Raw genomic sequence first — 21,782 nt, forward strand, 5'->3', positions numbered from 1 at the left:
ATTTCATGGCATGTCATTGCTAATGCATGTATATAAAACGTTAAATAAACTGAAATTTTATACAGTGTGTTGTCAGTGTCATATATGAAATGAATGTCTATGTTTTATGTGATACCTTTATTTGCAAATAACAGTTTCACAGTTCAGCGAAGCGATACGCATCACGAATGCCCGAACCCAACGATCCACCTAAAAAGTTTCAGATCAACTCGTTATTTTACGCGCCCTGGCAAACTGAAGAAAAAGAAACCTTAGCTGCTGCTCTTTCTTCGCGTCATGTTAAACGGATCTTTGAAATCTAAATCGGTCATTGTATGATTTTTGCTGTTTAACACTAGATGTGATATATAATTACAATAGGTCGTCCCTGGGTCAACAGAGTAGATAATGACAAATATCGTGCCAATGACGCTGTTGTTCAGTGATAAAGCGAAGAGAAAAGCTGTCTTATGTCGCTTCGGGTGCTGAACTTCTTTGAACATCTTGTTTAGAAGCACCTAAGCACGAGAGAACACGTACACGTTTGACTTTTGAGAATTAATCTAGAATTATAATTTTTTTTTTTTTTTTCAAAATAAACCCCGAACAGACATGGGAAAAGATTTTCTTCCATATTTTATTTCATCATAGGGCCTCTGAGGCTAGTGACTCTAAATTATTGCCGAAATGGGGTTTTAGTGTGATATCCTACAAAAAAATAGCAACCAAATTAAGGAAGGTTTTAATACCTCATTTATTGAATCCTGAAATATCGTTGGAACTGGACAATACTGCAGCTGAAAGTAAATTTTTTTACTGATTACCATTTCGCGACTTAAAACCAAAATACTGGCGTAACAAATCTATCACACGGAAATTTAAAAACGAGCGAATACATGCAATGGTATAAATTCAGCGCACCAGATATATCAAAACTGTTAATAATAGTAAATTCCAATGTAAGAAAAAAATTCCGAAATGCAGGGCAAAATTTACCTATGCTGAATGGACCTTTGGATAAACGGTCCAACAGCGGCTTACTGGGTCCTGAGTTAAGATGAGTTAAGCAAATGTCACTAGGAGAGATTTTTCTGTAGCGTAATTGCTTTAACTATGTGCAATCAAAAAGGCAGACGGACCAAATCAACATATTATTTTCTCTGTAGGTCACTACTTTCCTATACTGTGAAGAAGCTACTGAAGAAGCTACTGTATGTATCAAATCATACAGTGTAACTGTATGTGAGAACGAACAGTCCATTCCCCCTATGTAAGCGTTAGGTCAGCCGGGGTTAATATAAAAGTTAGAGCAACAAAAGAACAATAATTACGCAAGTCAAGTAAAGTGATCTCTTATTGTGCCTTGGCGTACCGTGGTCGTATTTGAACGACATTCGATATCATAACTTGTTTATTCTATTGAACGCGCTCATGTCATTTAAGGAAACGCGTTTTGTAATCTACGATTCGATACCGAGTAAGATAACTATATGTTAAGGAACACATGCGTCAAACGGTTTGACTCTGGAGTATCATTTTGTATGTTCGCCACCCGAGGCATAGCGTTAAATGCCAACACAACCTTGTGATATTGAAAAAGTGTAATATCGTTCAAGATCTTCGTGTTTTAGAATAAACAATTCATGTAACTGATACCACCTACAAAATAAAATTCCTTCCCAATTTTATATTCAGCGCCTTCGTGTCATCTAAGGTCGTCGCATTGTGTAATCTTCCTGGCGTTCATAAAATACCAATCGGTCAGTGGAAATAAATAAACAGTGACCTATGAGTGCCCTGAACCCTGTTTGTGCGGCAGATGGGTTATGTCACCTCGCGCGGTAGTATTATGGGCGAAAAACTATTTGACAGTGAAAGCAGGCCCATAGCCAGCAATTTCAAAGTGGGGGTGGGGTTCATTTCAGAAAAAGTTGGACCTTTTGCCATTAAAACTTTATGTGCTTGGTTCAAATTTTACCCAGCAAAAGGGGTTGTTCTTTCGAACACCCCCAGACCAAAACCCTATCCCCCCCCCCCCCCCCCCGGCTACGGGCCTAGGAAGGTATTGACTGGATATGCGAACTTAGCACTCCCAATTGTGGTAAAACATGAAAGCAGGACAGTGTAACCTATTTAGAGGTAAACTATTTTGGGTTGGTGCTCAATCACATTTACCCCGTTCACACCCCGTGTTAATAATAACGATAATTTGGCAAATAGGGGTAATATTCAAATCATTGTGACTGGACCAATTCATCATGTACTGCTTGGAAGAGGACATGAATTTTTTTCAGGCATTATCACTACTGTATACATCATTACTGGTTTTAAAAAGTTGTCAAATTGTAAAATGGAAAGGAAATGTTTAGCGTTTTTTAAGCAGTCCTATGACTTTCGTGATTTCATTTGATAAAGTAATGAAGGTACATGCATAAATTGTTACAAACTCTTTCACGTCTACATATAAGTAGGCGTTCGTAAGAACATGATGAATTTGTCGCGTGGGCCTGCCTACAGAACTAGAGATGCGATCATAAACAGATACACAGTAAGAACAATAAAGATCCTGTCACCAAAATTCAACAACACGCAACAGAGCAATTCATTACCCATGTAAGTTACTTTTTTCCACTCTTTGCAGCAAGGATGTCATAGGGGACAAAGACGAAACAAAAACACCAACCGTGAGCAAATGTGCGTGGTAAATATCAACCCCTGTTGGTCATAAATCAACGCCGGTTCATTTCTAAACTTTTTACCTTAAGCGTTTTGTGTAAATACCAACGCAAATTTCTTTTCTATAATTTCTTTCTTTCGACAGAACGCGAGGGATTTTAATACAGTTCAAAATCTCAATGAATTCCGATTATATATCTTAACTGAATGTTCGTTTCAGTAGGCCGGACACACATAGAGTGCTTTAAATGTTTCTGATCATCAGTGAATTTGTTACATGGAACATTGAAGTACTTATCATTTTCTTTTCTAAAAAAAGATTATTTCATCTGATATAATATTTTGCAGTCTATTCTCCAAACATCTAACCTGTTAAGTATGCAAATATGTTATAGCAAAAATGATAGAGTAGATACCAAAATACTCATTTATCATATCTTTATCAAGTCAGTTAAACCTTTCTTAGTTACCCAAAAAATAATTAAAATGAACTAACCTTGCTCTCCGCGTTCACCTTGGAGGTTGACATGGATCCGTGTGCACCTGTATTCCCTGTCGCGCTTAACGTTGTTATTTTTAGACGGGGAACAATGTCAAACTGAACAGTTTGTACCCGCTAGCGACTCGGTGACCTTGAACTTCCATAAGTAGGTGACTACATTATGAATTTTTTTCCTATAGTACAGCGCTGCTACATTGTTACACCTCAAGAAAACGGCTTAATTGTATTTATTTGATGAATGTAGGTGTTTTTCTGGAGCAAAGTTTAAATGTGTGTGTACCGGTATGTTTGTTCACAATATGAAACTACTGGCGGTATATAACCGGTAAGATGTGCGTGTGGGTCTGGCTGTCCCTTAGTTTAGCTGTTATGCCAGTGTGGTCCAGTATTCTCTCCCCCCTTGACTGAATGCCACGAATGCCTAGCCCAAACACCAGCAAATTTTGGGAGCATTCCCATAACACTAACATACTAGCAGGCTCGATCTATCTCCGACAGGATTATCGCTATCAGTTTAAAGCATTAAATTTAAGAGTGCACGGAAGTTAGTTACCCCCTCTAGCAACTCAGTGGACGTGGCAGATATTTAAGCCGCTTAAACTGAATGCAATTTAGCGAGAATCCCCTCTAAGTTAGGTCGATCCTGGTAGTACGATAGGTTTATGGGAACTCAGTTTAACAAAAACTATCTGTTCATATTCCAAGTGAAACTCCATAAATAATATCATCATTTATTATTTTAGCATTGCATTAATCCAACTAAATGAAAATTATAACATCATTTTTCCTGTATCCCCGATCACCACTTCAACTTGTTATATGTATAGCATCATAGACGCTTAAGATAAATTGCACTGAGTAGACTTGTAGCGAGCTGCACAAGAATCGATTAAAGGTTAAGTCATACTGGTGATCAAATGCGAGTTTTAACAAGGCTAAACTCAGTAGTGATCAATAAAATAAATAAATAAATAAATAAACGAAAATATGAATGAATAGAAAACAAAAGATATGGACTAATGTACGAAAAAAAGTTACACGTGGCTGCACTGATATTCAGGAAAGAGGTAGTTACCTCTTACTACGTTTCTCAAAAGATTATTAAGGCCATACGACATATGACCTTAAATCTCTCTTTCTCTAGAGTTTTAACCGGATTCTCTGATATAAAAGTTTGGCACGGCCAAAACTTAGAATGTGATTGTCGTCGCTTCGAGGTCAGTATACGGTAGGCCGTTGTAGTCCGTGGTCTCGTTCAGTTTAGTTAAATCAATACTGTTCAAGGTCAACAACTATTAGTAAAATGCAATTCAGGTGTCTGCACAGCATCACTTCAGTCATCCTTATATTGCTGGACATTTTACCCAATGCTGTGCTGCCACCGACCTCATAGCACCAAGAACTGCCAACGCCATCTGAACATGGACTTAGATTAGATCTACGTGAGTCAGGTGTAACCACGACCTGGTAGGTGGTACATGTATCTATTCAAATTCACAGTCTTTGAGAATACATTCACGCTTCTTGTTATCGACTTGAATTCGTTGCACTATTTAAAAAAGTGCACAGTCATCTTTGAGCAGATTTTTATTACAATTCCCAATGCTTCAAAACCAAATCTTATTTCAGTTCATGTCACTGAAGTTGTTGGATAAATCTACAAAAGACTGCGTCTTTCTTCACGCCTTCATGGTTGTTTCCACTTCCATGACCGGAATTGCAGTAGAGAATATATATCGTTTATAATTTCCTTATTCAACATGTGACCACCTGTAACAATGGGAGGTTCTTGGTGCCGAGAACAGGCGATGCTTTTGCTATAAATTTTGATCTGGTTTCTGCGACGATTTCTGCTGTCATCTGTAAATAGAAGGATGAAAATGAAGACGGTCCCTCAAAACGAGCACTATATGCCGAGTCTTTGTACTGGTATATATACGGTACCGGTGTATATATATGATACAGTAAAAGAAACGGTTGAAGTGTAGATAGCGAAAACACGTATTTAACTTCGGTCCTTTTTTATTTATAAGTAGATGCTTAAAGAGCCTAAATGACTTGAAAAATACTGGTACATGTCATTTTTAAAGTATATCATTTACACCTGATGTCCTTTCATTGCTAACTTTAAGGGTTACATGTACATGTATTTTCAAAACCCAGTTGTAACGAATCATATTTTTTATAAAACAAGCACTTTTTACCTGAGCAACAGGCAGAGTTGACAGATATGCGGCAACAGCACCAGTGACATGCGCAGTAGCGACGGAAGTTCCACTGATGGTCATGGTGTCAGAGGTCGAGGTGGGCCAAGCGCTCTCCACCCACATTCCGGGGGCATAGATTGACACACAGGAGCCAGTATTGGAAAAGTAACCGACGTCGTCATAACTGGAAGTAAATAACAAGATAAAGTGAACAATTACTATGGTGACCTTTTCGTTTTTTTTTAATCATGGGGCTCATAGACCTACCAGTACAATACCTATATTAGTACGGTGAAGTAACTGTTCCACTCTCAGTTGCTTCATGGTATATAACTTGATTCAAAGTAAAGGGAAAACACTTGCCCATATGGGCGATTGCATTTTTGAAGTACATTTATTTGTTGTTTCAAAAACTAATGAAAAAGTAAAATTGCTATTTCCGTTTACTTTGTTCGACCAAATTAATACAGAATGCCATTGCTTTGCCAACAGTTAAAGATGATAAAATGATAAAGACTCAAGTATTATCTCAATTTTGGACAAGATAAAAATTCTCAGCGCGCACTTATGATCAAAAATAAAAATTAAACCTACGGGTCTGAGGCACCAACAGTCATCACACCGGAAGCTGAAGCAGGAGAATAGCCGCATGCATCTTCACCATAATCATTTCCTTAAAAAATAATGTATATGATAATATGAAGCTATATGACTTAAGTCTTTCACCAACGTCATATCATTACCATAAAACACAGAGGTAAATTGATGCCAGACAATAAAGAAACCGGAAAATCATTAATTTGAAAATGTGATGATGCCTAAACATACCAACTACGTATGAAAAATTTATGTGACTGTACCTGCCGCCACCATAGGTAAAATGCCCTCATCCAATAAATCAAGCACAGCGTCGTTTAATTTCTCAGACAGAACTCCCCCTATCGACATGTTCACCAATGACTTTCGACCACGTGATCTTGTGGTATTTTTCACCCACTCTATGCCGCGCAGGACGTCACTCGTGTCACCTTTACCATCTGGACGCATAACTTTGACCTGGAATTGAATTATCCAATCATATAACTGCTGACATGAATTCTACTGTCATTTGCTGTTGTAAGATTTTTGGGTCAAAATTTTGGTTAAAAAAAGTTAAACGTTACATCTTAAACCATTTTTTGCTTTGAAATCATCTTCAACCTTTCATTGACGTAAGCTTACAAATACCAATGCGATTAAGTTCCAGGCCACCTATCAAAACTTTGTCACGGTTACTAATAATTGATTATTTGCCATCCCCCCCCCCCCCCCCCCCCAAGTAATGTTTTCACCAAACTACGTCAAACTCCGTTTTTCAAATTTCAGACGGATATAGCTAATAAAATAAATGTTTTACCAGTACGTACCGATATTATTGTAACTTTTTTCGCTATACCAAATGTGTTTCCCCCAATGACGCCAGCAAGGTAGGTGCCATGCCCATGTCCATCCGAGCCGTCGTCGTCAAATACGGAAAAGTAAATATCTTCCACTCGGCTACTTCCGTCAGTGTTCGTAAACTCGTCATGGTCTTTACGTATGCCAGTGTCTAGCAGGTAAACGTCGACGCCATTTCCGTCTCCTTTAATGTTAAGATGGTTGTCCCAGTTTATACTAGGCGTATCGATACGGTCGAGACCCTTTATTAAAGGAAAATGAAAATAATTATCAGACATGTCATTTGGAAACAAATTTATATCCAGCCGACAAAAGAATATACAGGGAAAGCTGAATATACAGTATGTAGAGAGCTGCATTGTTGTGGGAATTGTTTTAGTTTCCAAATTATGGAGAACGGGAAATGAATAAATAAATTTTTATTCAATTAAATTTCAAAAGAATGATTGAATTATGATGTCTTTTTAGGAGAAAAAATAGAAGAATTAACACTGGCAATCTCGTACATGACGTTATATTTAATTAATTTGGCTTCAGTTGATAATGCAATATAAGCTGCCCTTTTGATTTCCATATTTGAAGTGTGCACCACTCGAAATGGTAATGTTACCTCGTGCAAAAGAGGCATCTGGTGAAAACTTTCAAGAGCATGTCAAATGATGCCCCCATAATAAGGTCATAAAAAGAACAGTGCGTATGTATTTGAGAGTTTTTTTCCATATCGTGACCTCTTTTTAGTGGTGCCCGTCAGTTATCATGAATACAACCATCACATAGACAGCTTTTCATTTTTTCGTCGCGTATCAATCAAACGAAATATATAAACCCTATTGAAAGCCAGTAGAGATATTGCATATTTCTAATCTTTTTGTCAAGACATATATGTCAAATAAAATTATCAAACTATCCAATGTCATTTACTAAATGAAAATGTCAATTTTGAATGCCCCAAATATAAAAATGTCAAATACTGAAGAAAGAGCAATAAGTCTTATGTCAAGAAGGAGACCCATCTGAAATACGCCATTGATCTAATATACTGGGGATATGCCCTTGTTTAAAATATGTCAAAATCTTCATATAAAAAGCCCTATTGTAAAACATGTCATAAATAATATAAGGAGCTCTTACCCAGGTGTAACGTGTGTACATGTCTACGATATGGGCGTAACAGGCCATGCTAAATACAGTGGTGTCTTCTTCTATTTCTGTGAAAAGATCTGGGCGACTCCGCAGCTTTTCCAAGTTGCTGAAAATCCACAAAAATTATCTGATAGAAGCTTTGATGCAAGTACACTACTATATGTAACTTTATTCTATATGTGGAATATTTCCCATATGTTTCTGCAGTTTGTGTCATAATGTGATCAAATTTCTTCAGAATCAAAAAGTTATCTCCCTGGAAGTGGATTTGTTCATGTTCTACCACGACAACAATTAAAGCAATAGGTTTTTTAAAACCTATTATTATTATATTATTATTATTAAAATGTCAGTTTTGATGACATGCATGAAACATATCGACATACCTCTGTTGGGCGTTTTCCACAATGATGGCGTCTCCTCGTCCTTTTCTCTTGTTTCCAGAGTATACGTGACGTATCTTTTCATTTCGAAGTACTTCGGCAACTAAAATTGATCAAAGCAGGCGTTGAGGTCGACCAGTTAAGTATTCTGGACGAAACCAATTGACCAATTCGCCAATACCAACTCATAACGCAAAGGTATATATTTAATTTACAATCAAATGCTTTATTCTAATTGCCATGGTACTTATATGTGTAGCCTTATAACTTGCGTATTTTATAATAAGATAGGGATTTTTTCATGAAATGAAAACATTTTGAAATTGTAATTATAAAGTAATCCCAGTACGAATTTGTACCTTTAAAGTGTTCCCAGTACGAATGTGATGCAATGCATTAAAATAGACAGTGTTGGGGGTTGTAAATAACCCTGTCAGTAATGAAATAGCCATTTGAAATTTTGGATGGCTTAATGGAAATTTTGTGAATTAGGTTAAATATGTATAATGACGAGACATATTTCATACTGACAGTTGCATTGAACACACATCAAGAATTTATATGTCTGCAAAAACATACTGTTTCTCATAATTAAATTGAACATTTCCAAACAACGATAAATGAAATCTTAATAGCGTGATATGTGCACGTGTTATTATAAACTTGGCTTTCAAGAAGCGAGAATACATAAATACACATAATGTAGTATCACTAGTGGAAATGGTCGATTTCCTACTCAGGGAGATAATTCTTATATATGTATACGCACTCGTAGCATACTTGTATTTCCACACATTCAAATTACGCTTAAGGCACCTTATTTTTATAAAACACGGCTTATATACAGTACCAAATCCATTATCAATAAAGAGTGGGCCGAATGAACTAAAGAATGAAAATGAAATATGCGTATAAATTCTTTTCCCCCATCAATATTCTGGTTATTCAGTACCTAACCGTGTGAAAATAAAAGGACATTAGGGTGGTATAAAATATGCTTGTCAGTTCATTTGTAAAGGGGTTGGACTCATGTCAACGCCATTATATATTATATAATATATCACACCGTCAGACAATTGTATAAACATAAACAATATGGCAATGGCGGAGTCGTCCAATGGTCCACCGGCACTCGCATTGATTGTGATACCGATGAATGGACTAGTACATCACACCTTTTTGTTATTCCATTGCACACGGGCCTGTTGCATGATAACTGTAAAACATGTACACTCCCTAATGTATGCAAAGAAATAACGAGAATTCCCACTGAGAAAAATGCGCTAATTCATTTGGAACTTTGATAGGTGTAATGTTTTAAGTTTACCAGGATACGGTAAGTGCTTCATATGCAAATGTGACTCACATACGTCACACGGACAATTGACCATGTAAAAGATTGGCCAACTCGACAACATTAAATTATGTGCGAGCCATAATTATTCCACCTTTACAGCATAACCTTACAGTCAAAATGAAAAAGCACTGTAAGTGTGAATAATGCTACAACAGATAGGATCTCTTCCAAGTGGTAAATGTACAAAGTGGAAGCACTGGCTTTACAGTGTACATATCTAAAGAAAAGCGAAAAATTCTCATTCATAATGAATAACTCGTTTCAGACAGTGATGATTTTTTTGTCTAAATAACTCTCCCCCCCCCTCCCCCAACCCCCCCCCCACTCCCCCCCCAAAAAAAGAAATTGTGGTTCACCTTCCACCCAATGGCGTTTTAATTAAATTTAAATTAATGTCACTCTTAACAGTAAGGTGTATATTAAAACATTATAAACTTGGCTAATATGCAGATGTGAGTTACTGGTAGACTAAAATGAATTATTATTATTATCATTATTATAATTACTATTATAAATAATTATTTTATTAAATTTCAAAATGGGACATGCGCTCTATATCGAGCCTCCTTAAAAAATTCTTCACTTTAACTTTCAATGTCACAAAATCTGCTTTAGGTTGTTTCTTCGCACATAATTTATGTTTAAGTACTTATTTTTTGTTTTCCTTTTTTGCTTTAATCTTTTTTCATTTATTTATTCCTTTATTTATTTATTTATTTATTTATTTATTTATTTATGGTAAATCTAAACGTTTTAACTCGAAGTTAAAAAAACGTTAATGTATTCTGTGATTAAATAAGTTTTAAACAAAAGATCATTGCTTATATTTGCATTCAAAAACTAAAAAAATTTCAAAAAAACATGATGGACTATACTTACCCGATGATTCAGCAGCATATGGCTTTACAGTCAGGATCAATTTGCCATAGGAAGATTTCACCTCCCCGTCGACTTTCACGAACGGAACTTTAAATAGAAAAATTGTCCATTTTAAAGAAGGTGTAAGAAAACTAACTTTAGGACAGATGTTTGGAATCTTAAACTTGAGATTTGAAAGTTAACCAAAAGAAATTTAAGTTTGGATTGGCTGTTTCGTCTACATTTTGTTGCAGCTGTTAACTTTCGTCGAATATCTTTTTGTGCCATTTATGATAAACTTTACAATTGAACAAATCTCCACTCCTAAAATAACTTGTATTTTTCGCTTCAAATAATAGTTACCTTTTCCGTGTTCTTTAATGATATGCCGTGTGTGTTTTGGGGGAAGCTTTGGTATACTGCCAGCGGTATTAAATCTCCTTCCATGCCCTCTGGCCTTTGCACTCTGTCTTTTAATCCACTGCCGCTTGTTCAGGGGTCGCGTGGAAACTAGGACCACCACTGCTAAAACTATCGCTATGCAGGCTGTAAACCTTATGTTCATTTTGGCGCTGGACTGAAATAAATGAAATAAAATTTTCGTGTACCAGTATCTTTCGAAAGTGTGAGAGAAATTCTCCTAGTAATGCAGCTATCTTCTCAACAGGATTTAAGATTCTTGAATCAACATGAGTTTGGTTTGATATTCCACACTTATAAGTAGCACCTTATGGTACATAACAAACCGCAAATTAGGGAACAAATAGCCAGTGTTTTTGTTTACTAGTTCAAACTATGAAAGTCAATGTACGTTAAGTAGGCGCAAAGCGTCACTGGATGAATACATTGATGTCCGTAAGCAGTGCCTTTGCAGTCGTCATTTTACCTTTTAAGCGGCTATCCCTTTCTTCCGAGGAAGCGTTCGCCCCAACAGATAGTTCTGAAAGTGAATCGCCAACCTGTCCTTGCATGTTTATAAATGCAAATATGTATAATAATGCATAATGTGTGCACCGCCATGCTTGTAAATCAATCCCGATATTAATTGCCTCTTTTCATTTCGTGCTCCTTCTTTTGTATAGGTGTCTATGTCATACATAGAAAACCAATTGACTAAACTCACATAACTTTGGGGAGGGTGAGGGTCGCGTGGCAGCGCTGAAACCGGTGAGCAACCGAAAGGAGTCGCTTTTGCGTGTTGATATTAATCATATCCGTCATCTAAATCGAACAATTCTGATTTACATTTCCAAGGCGTCCCTTTTAACCTGATATTTTTCAAAGCGGCCTGGAACTTGGTGTTTCCTTTGAAGTTCACTTATGACAAATTGCCTAATTATAAGTCCGAAAAAATTCACCCAATTATTTCGAGATAAATCGCATCAGCGAAGCATGTGTTCTTTTAATGTTCTAGTCTGTACCAGGAAGTAATGCTACTCAATACATGATTTAACAGGACCAGTTTATCAGTTAATTTAAAGCTGAAATAATCTGCAAGTCATTTTGCTTACTTGGAGAAAAAAGAAAGAGACATTTTACACATGTACATAATGCATTAGGGGAAATAAAGAGGGCGGTATAATAATTCCATGTAGGCCTGCGGAAAGACATACGATACACTCACGGAGGTGGAGAGACGGTTAGAACATTCTCATGAAATACTTCAAAATATCTCCGAATCAGTTTAAGTCTTGTTCAGCCTCATGTAATAATGAGTCACCAAGAGTCATGAGCTGACGCATTCTTGCGCGGTTCTGTATCAACGCAAACGTACGTATTTCAAGAATGCATTATACATACAAACGAGTCTGCGCAATTCTTAATGAAACTGGGTAGTTTTATTTGATGAAAACACGTGTCTGTGCACTCGCGCACGCAACATACTCACATACACACACTCACAAAAACAAACACACTCACACACTCACTCACATACTCAAACAGTCACAGAGAGAGAGAGAGAGAGAGAGAGAGAGAGAGGATCTAGAAGGTTCACAGTGGATCACGCAAGCCTTTACCTGTGGAGGTATTCCCTTCTCCCCCCCCCCCCCCCCCTTCTCCCCAAAAAAAATCAAAGAAAAAACACCTGCTGGTAAGTATGCGCAAATGCCTTGCAAATATTCTCAAAAAATTCAGTAAAAATACTCAATTAGTACGATATACGAACGCTTTACAGATTCGCGCGCTTCAAGTTTTGTTAAACGTTAATAAGCCATGGACACATGTTGACTTAGGAAAACATTTGTTAATGTCACTATAAGAAAGATTTAATGGTATAGTTCGGGACGAGACAATGCAGCCGCTGCAACCATTTGCTTAACGTGATGACGCGCCACCTTAAACAAAAGCACCGTGATAACATCTACAAAATGAAACAGAGTGAAGGGAAGGTAAAGAATAACTCCACAGAAATACCTTTTCTGGTGCCTTTCATACTTTTTCCTGATTTCAAATATAGAAGAAGGAATTTGACCATTAATTTAAAATTCATTACAACATTTATCTAAAAGAACTTTAAACCATTTAACAACATAATGCAGACATTAAGGTTAGTGATATTCAAAATAATTTTTTTTTTTTTTTTTTTCAAATTCCAAGTGAAGAGTAGAGTATTAGAATTGTATTGAATATGATTCTTTATCACAATGCTGCTAAGATTTGGAGTGGACACCTAAATGAGTTAATGGAACGCTGTTTTCTAGAGATGAAGTGCAAAAATGCACTGGTTTTGACTGGGAAATACATGTAGCCACCTGACTGTGACCTAGAATTTTTAGGTGGTGTAATATGATCAGCTGATGTTGCTGCAGCGCATATATTAGGTTTTTAGCGCAACCCATTCTTTACATTCTTTTGATGACTTGTTTTTTAATTTGTCGGTGACATCTCTCGTCAAAGCCTGGTGCATAATTCCGCAGTTTGTTTTCATGAGACAAAATCCATTGAAACGCTTCCTAATATATGGCAACTGTATTTGCCGTGAATATATTAATGCAAACTAAACTAAAAGAGAACGATGTTTACCGAGTGACACCGACGGACACTTGCACACACTTATTTTACGATACTGACTAGATCTGATTGCTACTACTCGTCACAACAATCGCATTTTTCTTGTGAAGATGGAATGGATGAAAACGACAGAGCGAATTATACATCAACGCAATGGTAATACATTTCGGTGTAAGGATGATAAGTTTAAGTTTTTGTTCTCAAAAAGCAGAAATGTTCAAAATACATGTCAGTTAACAGTTTGAGCCTGAGTAATATAAATGTTAAATTATCAAGTTCTATATGTCATTCTTGCGTTTAAATCCAAAATCGATATCTATCAATTAAAGACTGAAGTGCATAAAAGAAGCTTTTGATTTCTAGGAGATTAATAGGTTAAACGATACAGCTTTTCACACGATCTATTTTTAACACATAATCTCTTCCTGGAGTGATATTTTATCAACATTAAGTCACGCTCGGGGACCATGAGTAATCTGTACACTTCATCAAATGAAAGTAAACTCTTGCCTGTTAAGTTTAATACACACGCTAAAACGACATCAAACGTGGCTTTGACAAGAAAACTCCAATTTCGAGTCAATCAAATAAAACACATGAAGGTGGTAGCCAAGCACTACAGGAGTACATACAATTCTTATTTGGGTAGCATTTGCCATTTTTTACGTACTACGCATATTACAACAGACCAAGAAGCATTTATATCCTCAAACACCTATCTAATTATGGAGCATTCCGTCTTGAAAGTAAATTGTACAACTTCATTCAAATGCAAATACTACAACCTTTGCAAGGCTTTGCTTTTTACGAAGATAGGCACATTTAGACGGGTAAAAGAGGGAGGGAAAATTTTTTTCTCGTCTTTCTTTTTTTTTCGGTGAATGAATACGAAAAGTGGTCCAACATATACTACATGTACCTCTGCACAATTGTTTTGTTTGTTGTTTGATGTCATCTCTGCACACGTGGTAAAAAAAATTGCATGCGAGGACCGGGAGTCGAACCCGGATCGACTGCTTGGAAGGCAACCATGCTAACCGTTACACCATCCACGCTAGATATCCCAAAATAGCAGAGACTAAGTCTTAATGGCTGAGCTGGCGCCAACACCAATTAAGTATAACATGCATATCAAATTTGCATCTAACACATTAATAGGAACAAACCGTCAAGTAAATGTTACTTTTTGGGTTGAAGAAATAAAATGTTCACAGATGATATAACAAGGTTGTTTACTATATAATTGTTTGATCTGTTGAATAAATTGTGCTCTGTATAATAAAAATTTTACAAAAGGATTGCGAGGACCGGGAGTCGAACCCGGATCGACTGCTTGGAAGGCAACCATGCTAACCGTTACACCATCCACGCCTGTATGTTAGCACAGTACAGTTGTCAACATAATGAAAGAAAAAGAAACTAATATTTTTGATACTAATACCATAGAGGTTTTATTTTTTTCTTAAAAAGCTATTTATTACATTTTGTTTTATCATTTTATGAAAATAAAAGAAAGCAGACTGGTGTTAAGAAACTGAGGGACCGTGTAAAACAGATTCCGCCTTGCATTTAATTCATACTGGTTACGGCTAGCGTGACGTAAGTGGTCAAATCAAAGGCGAATTTGCTGGAACTCGCAGCATTCCCACCGTTTCATCTTGTCACACCGCGTAGGTAGAATATATTTTCATCTTACCTTTGGTATCCAAGAAAAGTGACATCGATAGACATGAATGTTTTTTAAAACAAGGTTTATTCAACAGATAGAAAAAGATGCAAATCGCATATAACATTATACTCTTCCTAAAAGAACAAAAGATTAAAATATGAACTATATATATAAGTCAGTATATACCAAAAATGAAAGAGAAAGAAATTTAGGAAAGTATGAAAACAGTAACAGCTAAAAGGATATTCTAAACTTAACATAATGCTAATCAATAATTTACCAAATATGAATGTAGTATTCAAATTGTTGTCTTAATTTTTACAAATAAACTTGCCCTTGTGTTTTATACATTTTCACTGTAAAATATGATAGACCTTACGTATATAATAAAGTACACACAGTGAAGGCGCAGTTAGTGTTAAGTATTACCATAGACCTCCAGAGGGAGGGACGTCACAGAGTGTTACGGCATATACCAGGTAGACAGCGTAAAGGGGAAAGGCACAAATAGTAAAATACGGGAAGGTTTAACTGGCATTAGATTACATAAAGACATACTGTAGTAATACTATGTACAGACATTAAAGTCACAGACGTATAAAGTACAGGGGTACGTTATAGTATGTCTAGACAATGCTGACTAAGATCAGGGAAGTACAGCAATCAAGATGCATCTCTCCGGCTGACCTACGTTTACACTGCGGGGTGAAGAACCGATTGCTTTCCACTTCAGATGACGAGGTTATATTATTCCCAGTTTCACACTGGTGGCTTGGTTATGTGTTATAATCACCCTCTCCTACAGCAAAATAAACTGCAGTGTATTGATTTAGGCTCTTTTATTTCGAACCTTCAAGCTAGCCACAAGTAATTCAGGGGGAGGATCCAGAGATATTTTCTGACAGTCTTCCAAATCATCTTCGTTTATCCATCATTCATTTTGACCGTCCCCGACATAAAAAATTACATTAATTCCATAACGTGGACTGGAAACTTGACCGAAGAATCCCCCTTACAAAATACTTCTTAACGTCTCACCATCCGCTGATAGTGCGCTATGCTATACTAGGCTCCACTGTTTCTAACTACTGTTTTAGAAATTAGTAAAATTGTTGCCTGAGAGAGAGAGAGAGAGAGAGAGAGAGAGAGAGGTGGAAGTTGGAAGTTGGAAGTTTTGCTAATTTAAAAATTCTACCCTGTATATACCGTACGTTTCCCTACTGTGTTTTTTCTTAATTACAAATGAAGGATTTATTTATACATTTATTTTATTTTATTTTATTAGCTAAAATATTCAAAAATGCGATTTCCGTCTGAACTTTGTCTGGTATCATGTGTTAACTCCCAATAGAATTGAGAAGAACTGTGGGGACATTTCTGTGCGAAATAAACTTCTCGGAGCAATGACAAATAGCAAAAATTATAAAGGGAACAAACGATGACTTCCAGCCATATAAAATAGAACAATAAGACTAGCCTCTATTGCTATAAGGAGTACACGTCACAGTTGTGACTTGGCTATTTGCATCTTATCAGTATAATTGCGCTTGGTGAGACGACAATTGATTAAACATACATTAACTGTCATTGTTGCTCTAAATGGATATTAACATTCAAAGCGAAATCGCATAACATCCTTGACGAAACCTTGATTAATCTTTTTGTATTAGCAATGCTGTTTATTTCACACTATTCCCTGCTACACTGTATATCTAAAACAATTGACTAGAAATATTTCCGTCTGTTTCTCCCCAAGACTTGAAGGAGCATAATAAGGATCCTAAATCTGATTGATGGCTACCTCGATTAGGAAACCACTGCATACATTACGCTTTGTACTTGGCGTGCAAAACTGAATAAAATAATAGATAATAATGAAAGCATTTGTATGGATCTTGGATGCAGTTACTGAGACTTCATGATCAGCTGTGGTGTTGTACCAGTGTTAAGAAAAGATGCATACGTAGATTACGGGGGAAGACTGTCATAGTGTGTTGATGAAACATCTTTAGTGACTTAACCGAACTACAGAGCAGTAGCATCTCCCAAAGAGAGAGAGAGAGAGAGAGAGAGAGAGAGGCACTTTCTTGGGTTTTACTTACCCGTTTGCCTTACTGGGATTATATAATTTTGCACTGTATCTGAAGGTAAGTTATTATATTATTTTGTTGTGTTTCAAAATGCTATCTCGTTTTGGTATTACTGAGATTTTATTTGATTCTCCAAGAAATGTTATTGGCATGAGAAAAAGACCCTGAATGTGAGATTGGTGAAAAAGTTTTAATGTTATGTAACCTGTTGCGTTTTAATGCGAAACGATGAAAAAATCATGCACATTTGTCATCATAAAGTTTGTATGAATTATTAGAAAGGCACGATGGTCTGGTTAATACGCGCTCTCTGTTTATTTATTTATATACACCGCGTACTTTACACAGTTTCGTAAGAATGAATATTAGACTTTTACAAATAGAAAACGTGTTTAATGGACATGGATTTTTAAACCCACGTGAAATAAGTGAAGAGACGAAGACCTCGTTACATGCACTTCAAAGGTGTAACATGTATTAATTCAGTTTGAATATATTACATTATTCTAAATAACTCTGTTGTATCATAATTAGTTAGTGTTCAGTCGCGGAGCTTTTAGTTCGGATCAAAGTAGGAAGAAGTAACTTTTCCATAAAAAAAGTTCATTTTGGTAGCGGTGGGTTGACTCAGACTGAATTTAAAATTGAAAGTCTTGAAAGAAGTTTAGTAACTCTTTTACGCAACACACCTTTAATGTTTGCTTGACATGCAGCATAGCTCAGCCATCTTTGGGCGTAGAGAAGTTATTTCTGTGAGACATACCGTTACAGAAGATGAACAACATGGCACCTGGCAATGATTAATGTAGTAATAATGGGAATAATATTTATATAACCCAAAAACTCTTTGTGTAATCTCAGTTCACATGTATGTCGTTATTAATCTTAACCACGTTTCAGCTATCCACCCAGTTGGGAAATATGGTTCTATAGAAATAGTTGCTAAGTACCACGTATTTCGTCTCAGTTATGTGGTGTGTGCATGAACATAGATAGATAGACAAAAGGTGGGAAAACCCACGATTTGGAAAATAAGGAACAGATGACTTCTTGTGTCCAGTTGAAATTATGAATATATGTATATATAATTATGTGGAAAAGCGGAGAAAAACAGTAATTTGAAATGAAAAAAAAAAGATAATGCTGGACATTAAAAAGTATAAGATATATTGGTGCTTTTAAAATAGTCAAGTTCTTCAAAATTAAGAATTAACATTTGAATGAAACTGTTCACTAAATTACAATGTAATTGGTAGTGTTTGGTCTTATCATTTACGACCCACGCACGGGTGTTTTGCTACACATAAACTCCCCCTTTTTAAAGAAGATTCTAATGAATTGATCAAGCAACAGATAAAGAAATGTAGACTACCATGATAGAGAGAAACTAACAAAATTATTATCATTAAAAAGAAATACAGGTGTGCTACAGTGTAATAGAAAATATATGCATTCACTTATCTGGTTTAATGGTCAGAATATGGAATATCAAAAACGTGTATTTAGTATGCAGACTTGTGTTTCGAGTTTGGAAAGAGTGTTTGATTGTTGGATATACTAGTATTTTATATATTCCTGTTGGACAAACACGAGGGCTAAATATAAACTGTGTGGTTCTTTTATAATATATAACTCTCTCTCTCTCTCTCTCTCTCTCTCTCTCTCTATATATATATATATATATATATATATATATATATATATATATATATAAAGATCGAGTCGGAATATCGCGTTTATACTGTTAAAAGTCCTTAAATGGCCTATATCTTGTTAATTATTTTATGTGTGCCCCCGTCTAGGTAAGATTAAAGGCATCCTTAACGGGACACAAAACAACACTACCACAAAATATGCGATAAATTAATGAAAATGTTTTTTAGTGACGTTCAAAAAATAACTTTCACCACAACTGTGTTTCCTTCTAAGTCACGTGACCTCAGACACCTTGTCCGATTTTGAGGTAACAGATATTGAGAAAGCATGGTAATCACAGGCAATAAAAGGTTGTGGTTATGGAAAAAAATTATTTCTTTGTCATTTTTATGGTATTCATTAGTCAAAATCAGCGAGAAGAAAAAAGTGGATATCTCATTCCCTCATGTTAAAAAATGACAGAACCGAGAAGATATTTGATCCAGAATGGACTTTAACTGGCCAAAAGGGTGATTCTTTCTTAGCCTAGTCCCCTCCCCCGGTCCATTTTGAATGTGCACATGTGCTTAAAAAGTTATGGAACATGAGTTATAAAACATGAAGGTGTGAGACGGATTAAAAACCCATAACCATCTGACTAAAATATTCTTTAGTCTAATTGTGCAGGTTTTCATGAACCGCGTCCTTTAATTTACAATACAGTGCGCATTAATATTTGCCCTCTTTTCCAGGTATATCGTACTGTAATGTATGAATTAATTAGTATTTGTAGAATATCTGCATAAACTCGATTTTTTGCTGTAATTCTTATCTTAAAGTTTTCACATTGTGTAAACGCAACTAGTCTAACTGTATTTAATCACCCAAAAACTGAATGCTTTAATTACCAAACTGCATTATTCACTATAAAATGAAAAATTCTTGAACATTAAATGCGGTTAGATTTACAAGTATTTATGGTTTAGTCCCATAGATAGCATAAAGGTCAGTTGAAGGTCAAGTGTTGACCCCATAATGTGTCTATATATGATACGCAATTCAACCATTAAGTTATGGTGACTTATGTACTGGACCAAATTGTTATATATTGCATGATGACCGGAATTAAGATTTTCTGTGACTTACTCATTCTTCTTCAAAGTAATAAACAGGATGTGATGATTTTGTGTAACGAAGTTTAATTGAAATTATTAAGACAACGAAGGTTAATGCATTTACATGTATTACATGTAGTGCAAAGGTAGTTCGAAGATATCTTCAACTCCGTGTGACTTGTCTTTACCCACATTTCCACCAGAATGTCACAATTGATTGAATATGTGCTGTGTAGAATATGTGAGTCGGCGATACAGTACACAATTTTGCTTGATGCACGTACTAGTACCAATAACGGAACATATTGTAATGCATCGAGATGGAGGGAGGGAGAAAGGAAGGGAGGCTGGAAAGCAAGGGAAATATGAGGTATATACTGTTGTAAGGGTTTGTTTTCCGTTCAAAAAATCAGTTAGAAATAATTTTATGTTTTTCACATGAACTATTCACAGTAAATATGACATCCTCTTCACTCTTGATGGGGCCTGTCTTTTTATGAAGGGTTCAACAACCTGCGCCGACAAGGTTTTTCAACAGTAAAAATACTGAAATCGTAAGATATTTTATTGGTGTTAAAAGGCAAATGTTCCAGTAGTGAACTAGATACATAAATTAAATTTTACCTACGGAAAAGCCGATACCAAACCCACAGACGTGTTTGTCAATTTTGATTTAAATTGATCACTATTGCGATCACCGAAATTGACACCTGTTAAACTGTTCATGTGTAGGATTAGCACAACTAACTTGAGGTAATATAAATGAAATCATTTTCGAGCCATCTGCAGTTGTATCAAAACTCCTGTTCGTTTACACAGATAGCATGATACACAGATATCCATTTAATAAACTGCGCACTTTTAATCACGCATGATCCTACGTACATGTATGGTGCCACTGGGAAATAGCGTGACAGCACAATCAGTAATAAAACCCTCAAATGCTTTTTTAACAAAAAAAACCAGATGACCCTCTTCGCAAAGTTCACGCCTCCCTCTTAGAATTCACACCCCTATCTATATATTACGTGTGAATATAAATAACTGCAAAATATGAGAATATAACCTATCTTTAGTTCTTGATTTTCTGCTAACCTGGCGCTTAGCGCCAGACACCGAATGCCCCTAAAAAGAAATGCCAAAAACCGTATCTATGTTTTAACACTTAATTAAGCTATGAGTAAGAACATAAAGTTGAGGGCTGACTCCCCGTTTTACTGGACTCCCTGAGACGGGTGTTTCCCACAAGATGGTATACGCCTTAACCCTGATTCACTCCTATATCTACACCGAGCCACTAACAAATGTCATGAGTAACAGCAAAAAAAAAAGAGAAGTTAAGTCTTCGTAAATACTCCCCTCACGCACAACACTGTATTTCACTGTCTTGATGACAATCGCCCTGGTTTGCGCGAGAGCGGACCCCTTACGTGAGAAACACCATTAATTCCCTCACAGCCACACCGTTCAGCTTTAAGATGCACGTTGTGCCCCCCTTTCCAAAATGACTTATTCATGCTAAGACAATGGAGTTAGTCATTGTCAAATAAAGGCCGATGTTATTTCGTTTCTTTTCCGTAGTGTGTGCAAGAGACCAAGTCCCCGACAACCTGTTTGTCGACTCCAAGCTGGGCAAGGAAGCATTAAGGAGTAAAGGGAGACTTTATGGTGCAAGGTATGTCGATATTTTTGTCAAACAGTCTACGAATCGGGAAATAA

The 21,782-nt window shown here is 36.2% G+C and overlaps 3 protein-coding genes and 2 non-coding genes across 14 annotated transcripts in view; 1 reads left to right on the plus strand and 4 right to left on the minus strand.

The window, feature by feature from the left end:
• The window catches only part of LOC106171694 (uncharacterized), a 28,341-nt gene extending 25,112 nt beyond the window's left edge, over positions 1 to 3,229 (minus strand). The window contains exon 1 of the mRNA XM_087010796.1: positions 3,152 to 3,229. Within this exon, the coding sequence (XP_086866922.1) occupies positions 3,152 to 3,184 (33 nt within the window). The 5' untranslated portion in view covers positions 3,185 to 3,229. The remainder of the gene's footprint in view (positions 1 to 3,151) is intronic.
• Positions 3,230 to 3,872: 643 nt separating this feature from the next.
• Positions 3,873 to 11,741, minus strand: LOC106169456 (uncharacterized). Its single transcript, XM_013548919.2, has 10 exons — positions 11,429 to 11,741; positions 10,906 to 11,119; positions 10,564 to 10,650; positions 8,331 to 8,430; positions 7,933 to 8,050; positions 6,771 to 7,043; positions 6,225 to 6,420; positions 5,959 to 6,037; positions 5,362 to 5,548; positions 3,873 to 5,017 (listed from the first exon to the last, which is right to left on the minus strand). Exons 2-10 carry the CDS (start codon positions 11,105 to 11,107, stop codon positions 4,913 to 4,915), a joined length of 1,347 nt encoding a protein of 448 aa, XP_013404373.2. The 5' UTR covers positions 11,108 to 11,119; positions 11,429 to 11,741; the 3' UTR covers positions 3,873 to 4,912.
• Positions 11,742 to 14,537: 2,796 nt separating this feature from the next.
• Trnag-ucc (transfer RNA glycine (anticodon UCC)) lies at positions 14,538 to 14,609 on the minus strand. The gene has a single exon. It is a non-coding gene; the product is annotated as a tRNA-Gly (tRNA).
• Positions 14,610 to 14,853: 244 nt separating this feature from the next.
• On the minus strand, positions 14,854 to 14,925 carry Trnag-ucc (transfer RNA glycine (anticodon UCC)). Its single transcript has one exon. It is a non-coding gene; the product is annotated as a tRNA-Gly (tRNA).
• Positions 14,926 to 17,140: 2,215 nt separating this feature from the next.
• LOC106178918 (uncharacterized) overlaps positions 17,141 to 21,782 on the plus strand; it is a 49,534-nt gene continuing 44,892 nt past the window's right edge. For 7 of the 10 annotated variants that reach the window (XM_013562281.2, XM_087010479.1, XM_087010481.1 and 4 more), the window contains exons 1-2: positions 17,142 to 17,370; positions 21,645 to 21,738. The gene's annotated coding sequence lies outside the window, so the exon portion shown is untranslated. Of the gene's footprint in view, positions 17,371 to 21,644; positions 21,739 to 21,782 lie in introns of all 10 variants that reach the window. The other 3 variants (XM_087010486.1, XM_087010485.1, XM_087010478.1) reach the window with 2 other exon arrangements.

This window comes from Lingula anatina, chromosome 4 (assembly GCF_051362555.1).
Source record: "Lingula anatina isolate TDL-2025a chromosome 4, LinAna3.0, whole genome shotgun sequence".
NCBI lineage: Eukaryota > Metazoa > Brachiopoda > Lingulata > Lingulida > Lingulidae > Lingula > Lingula anatina.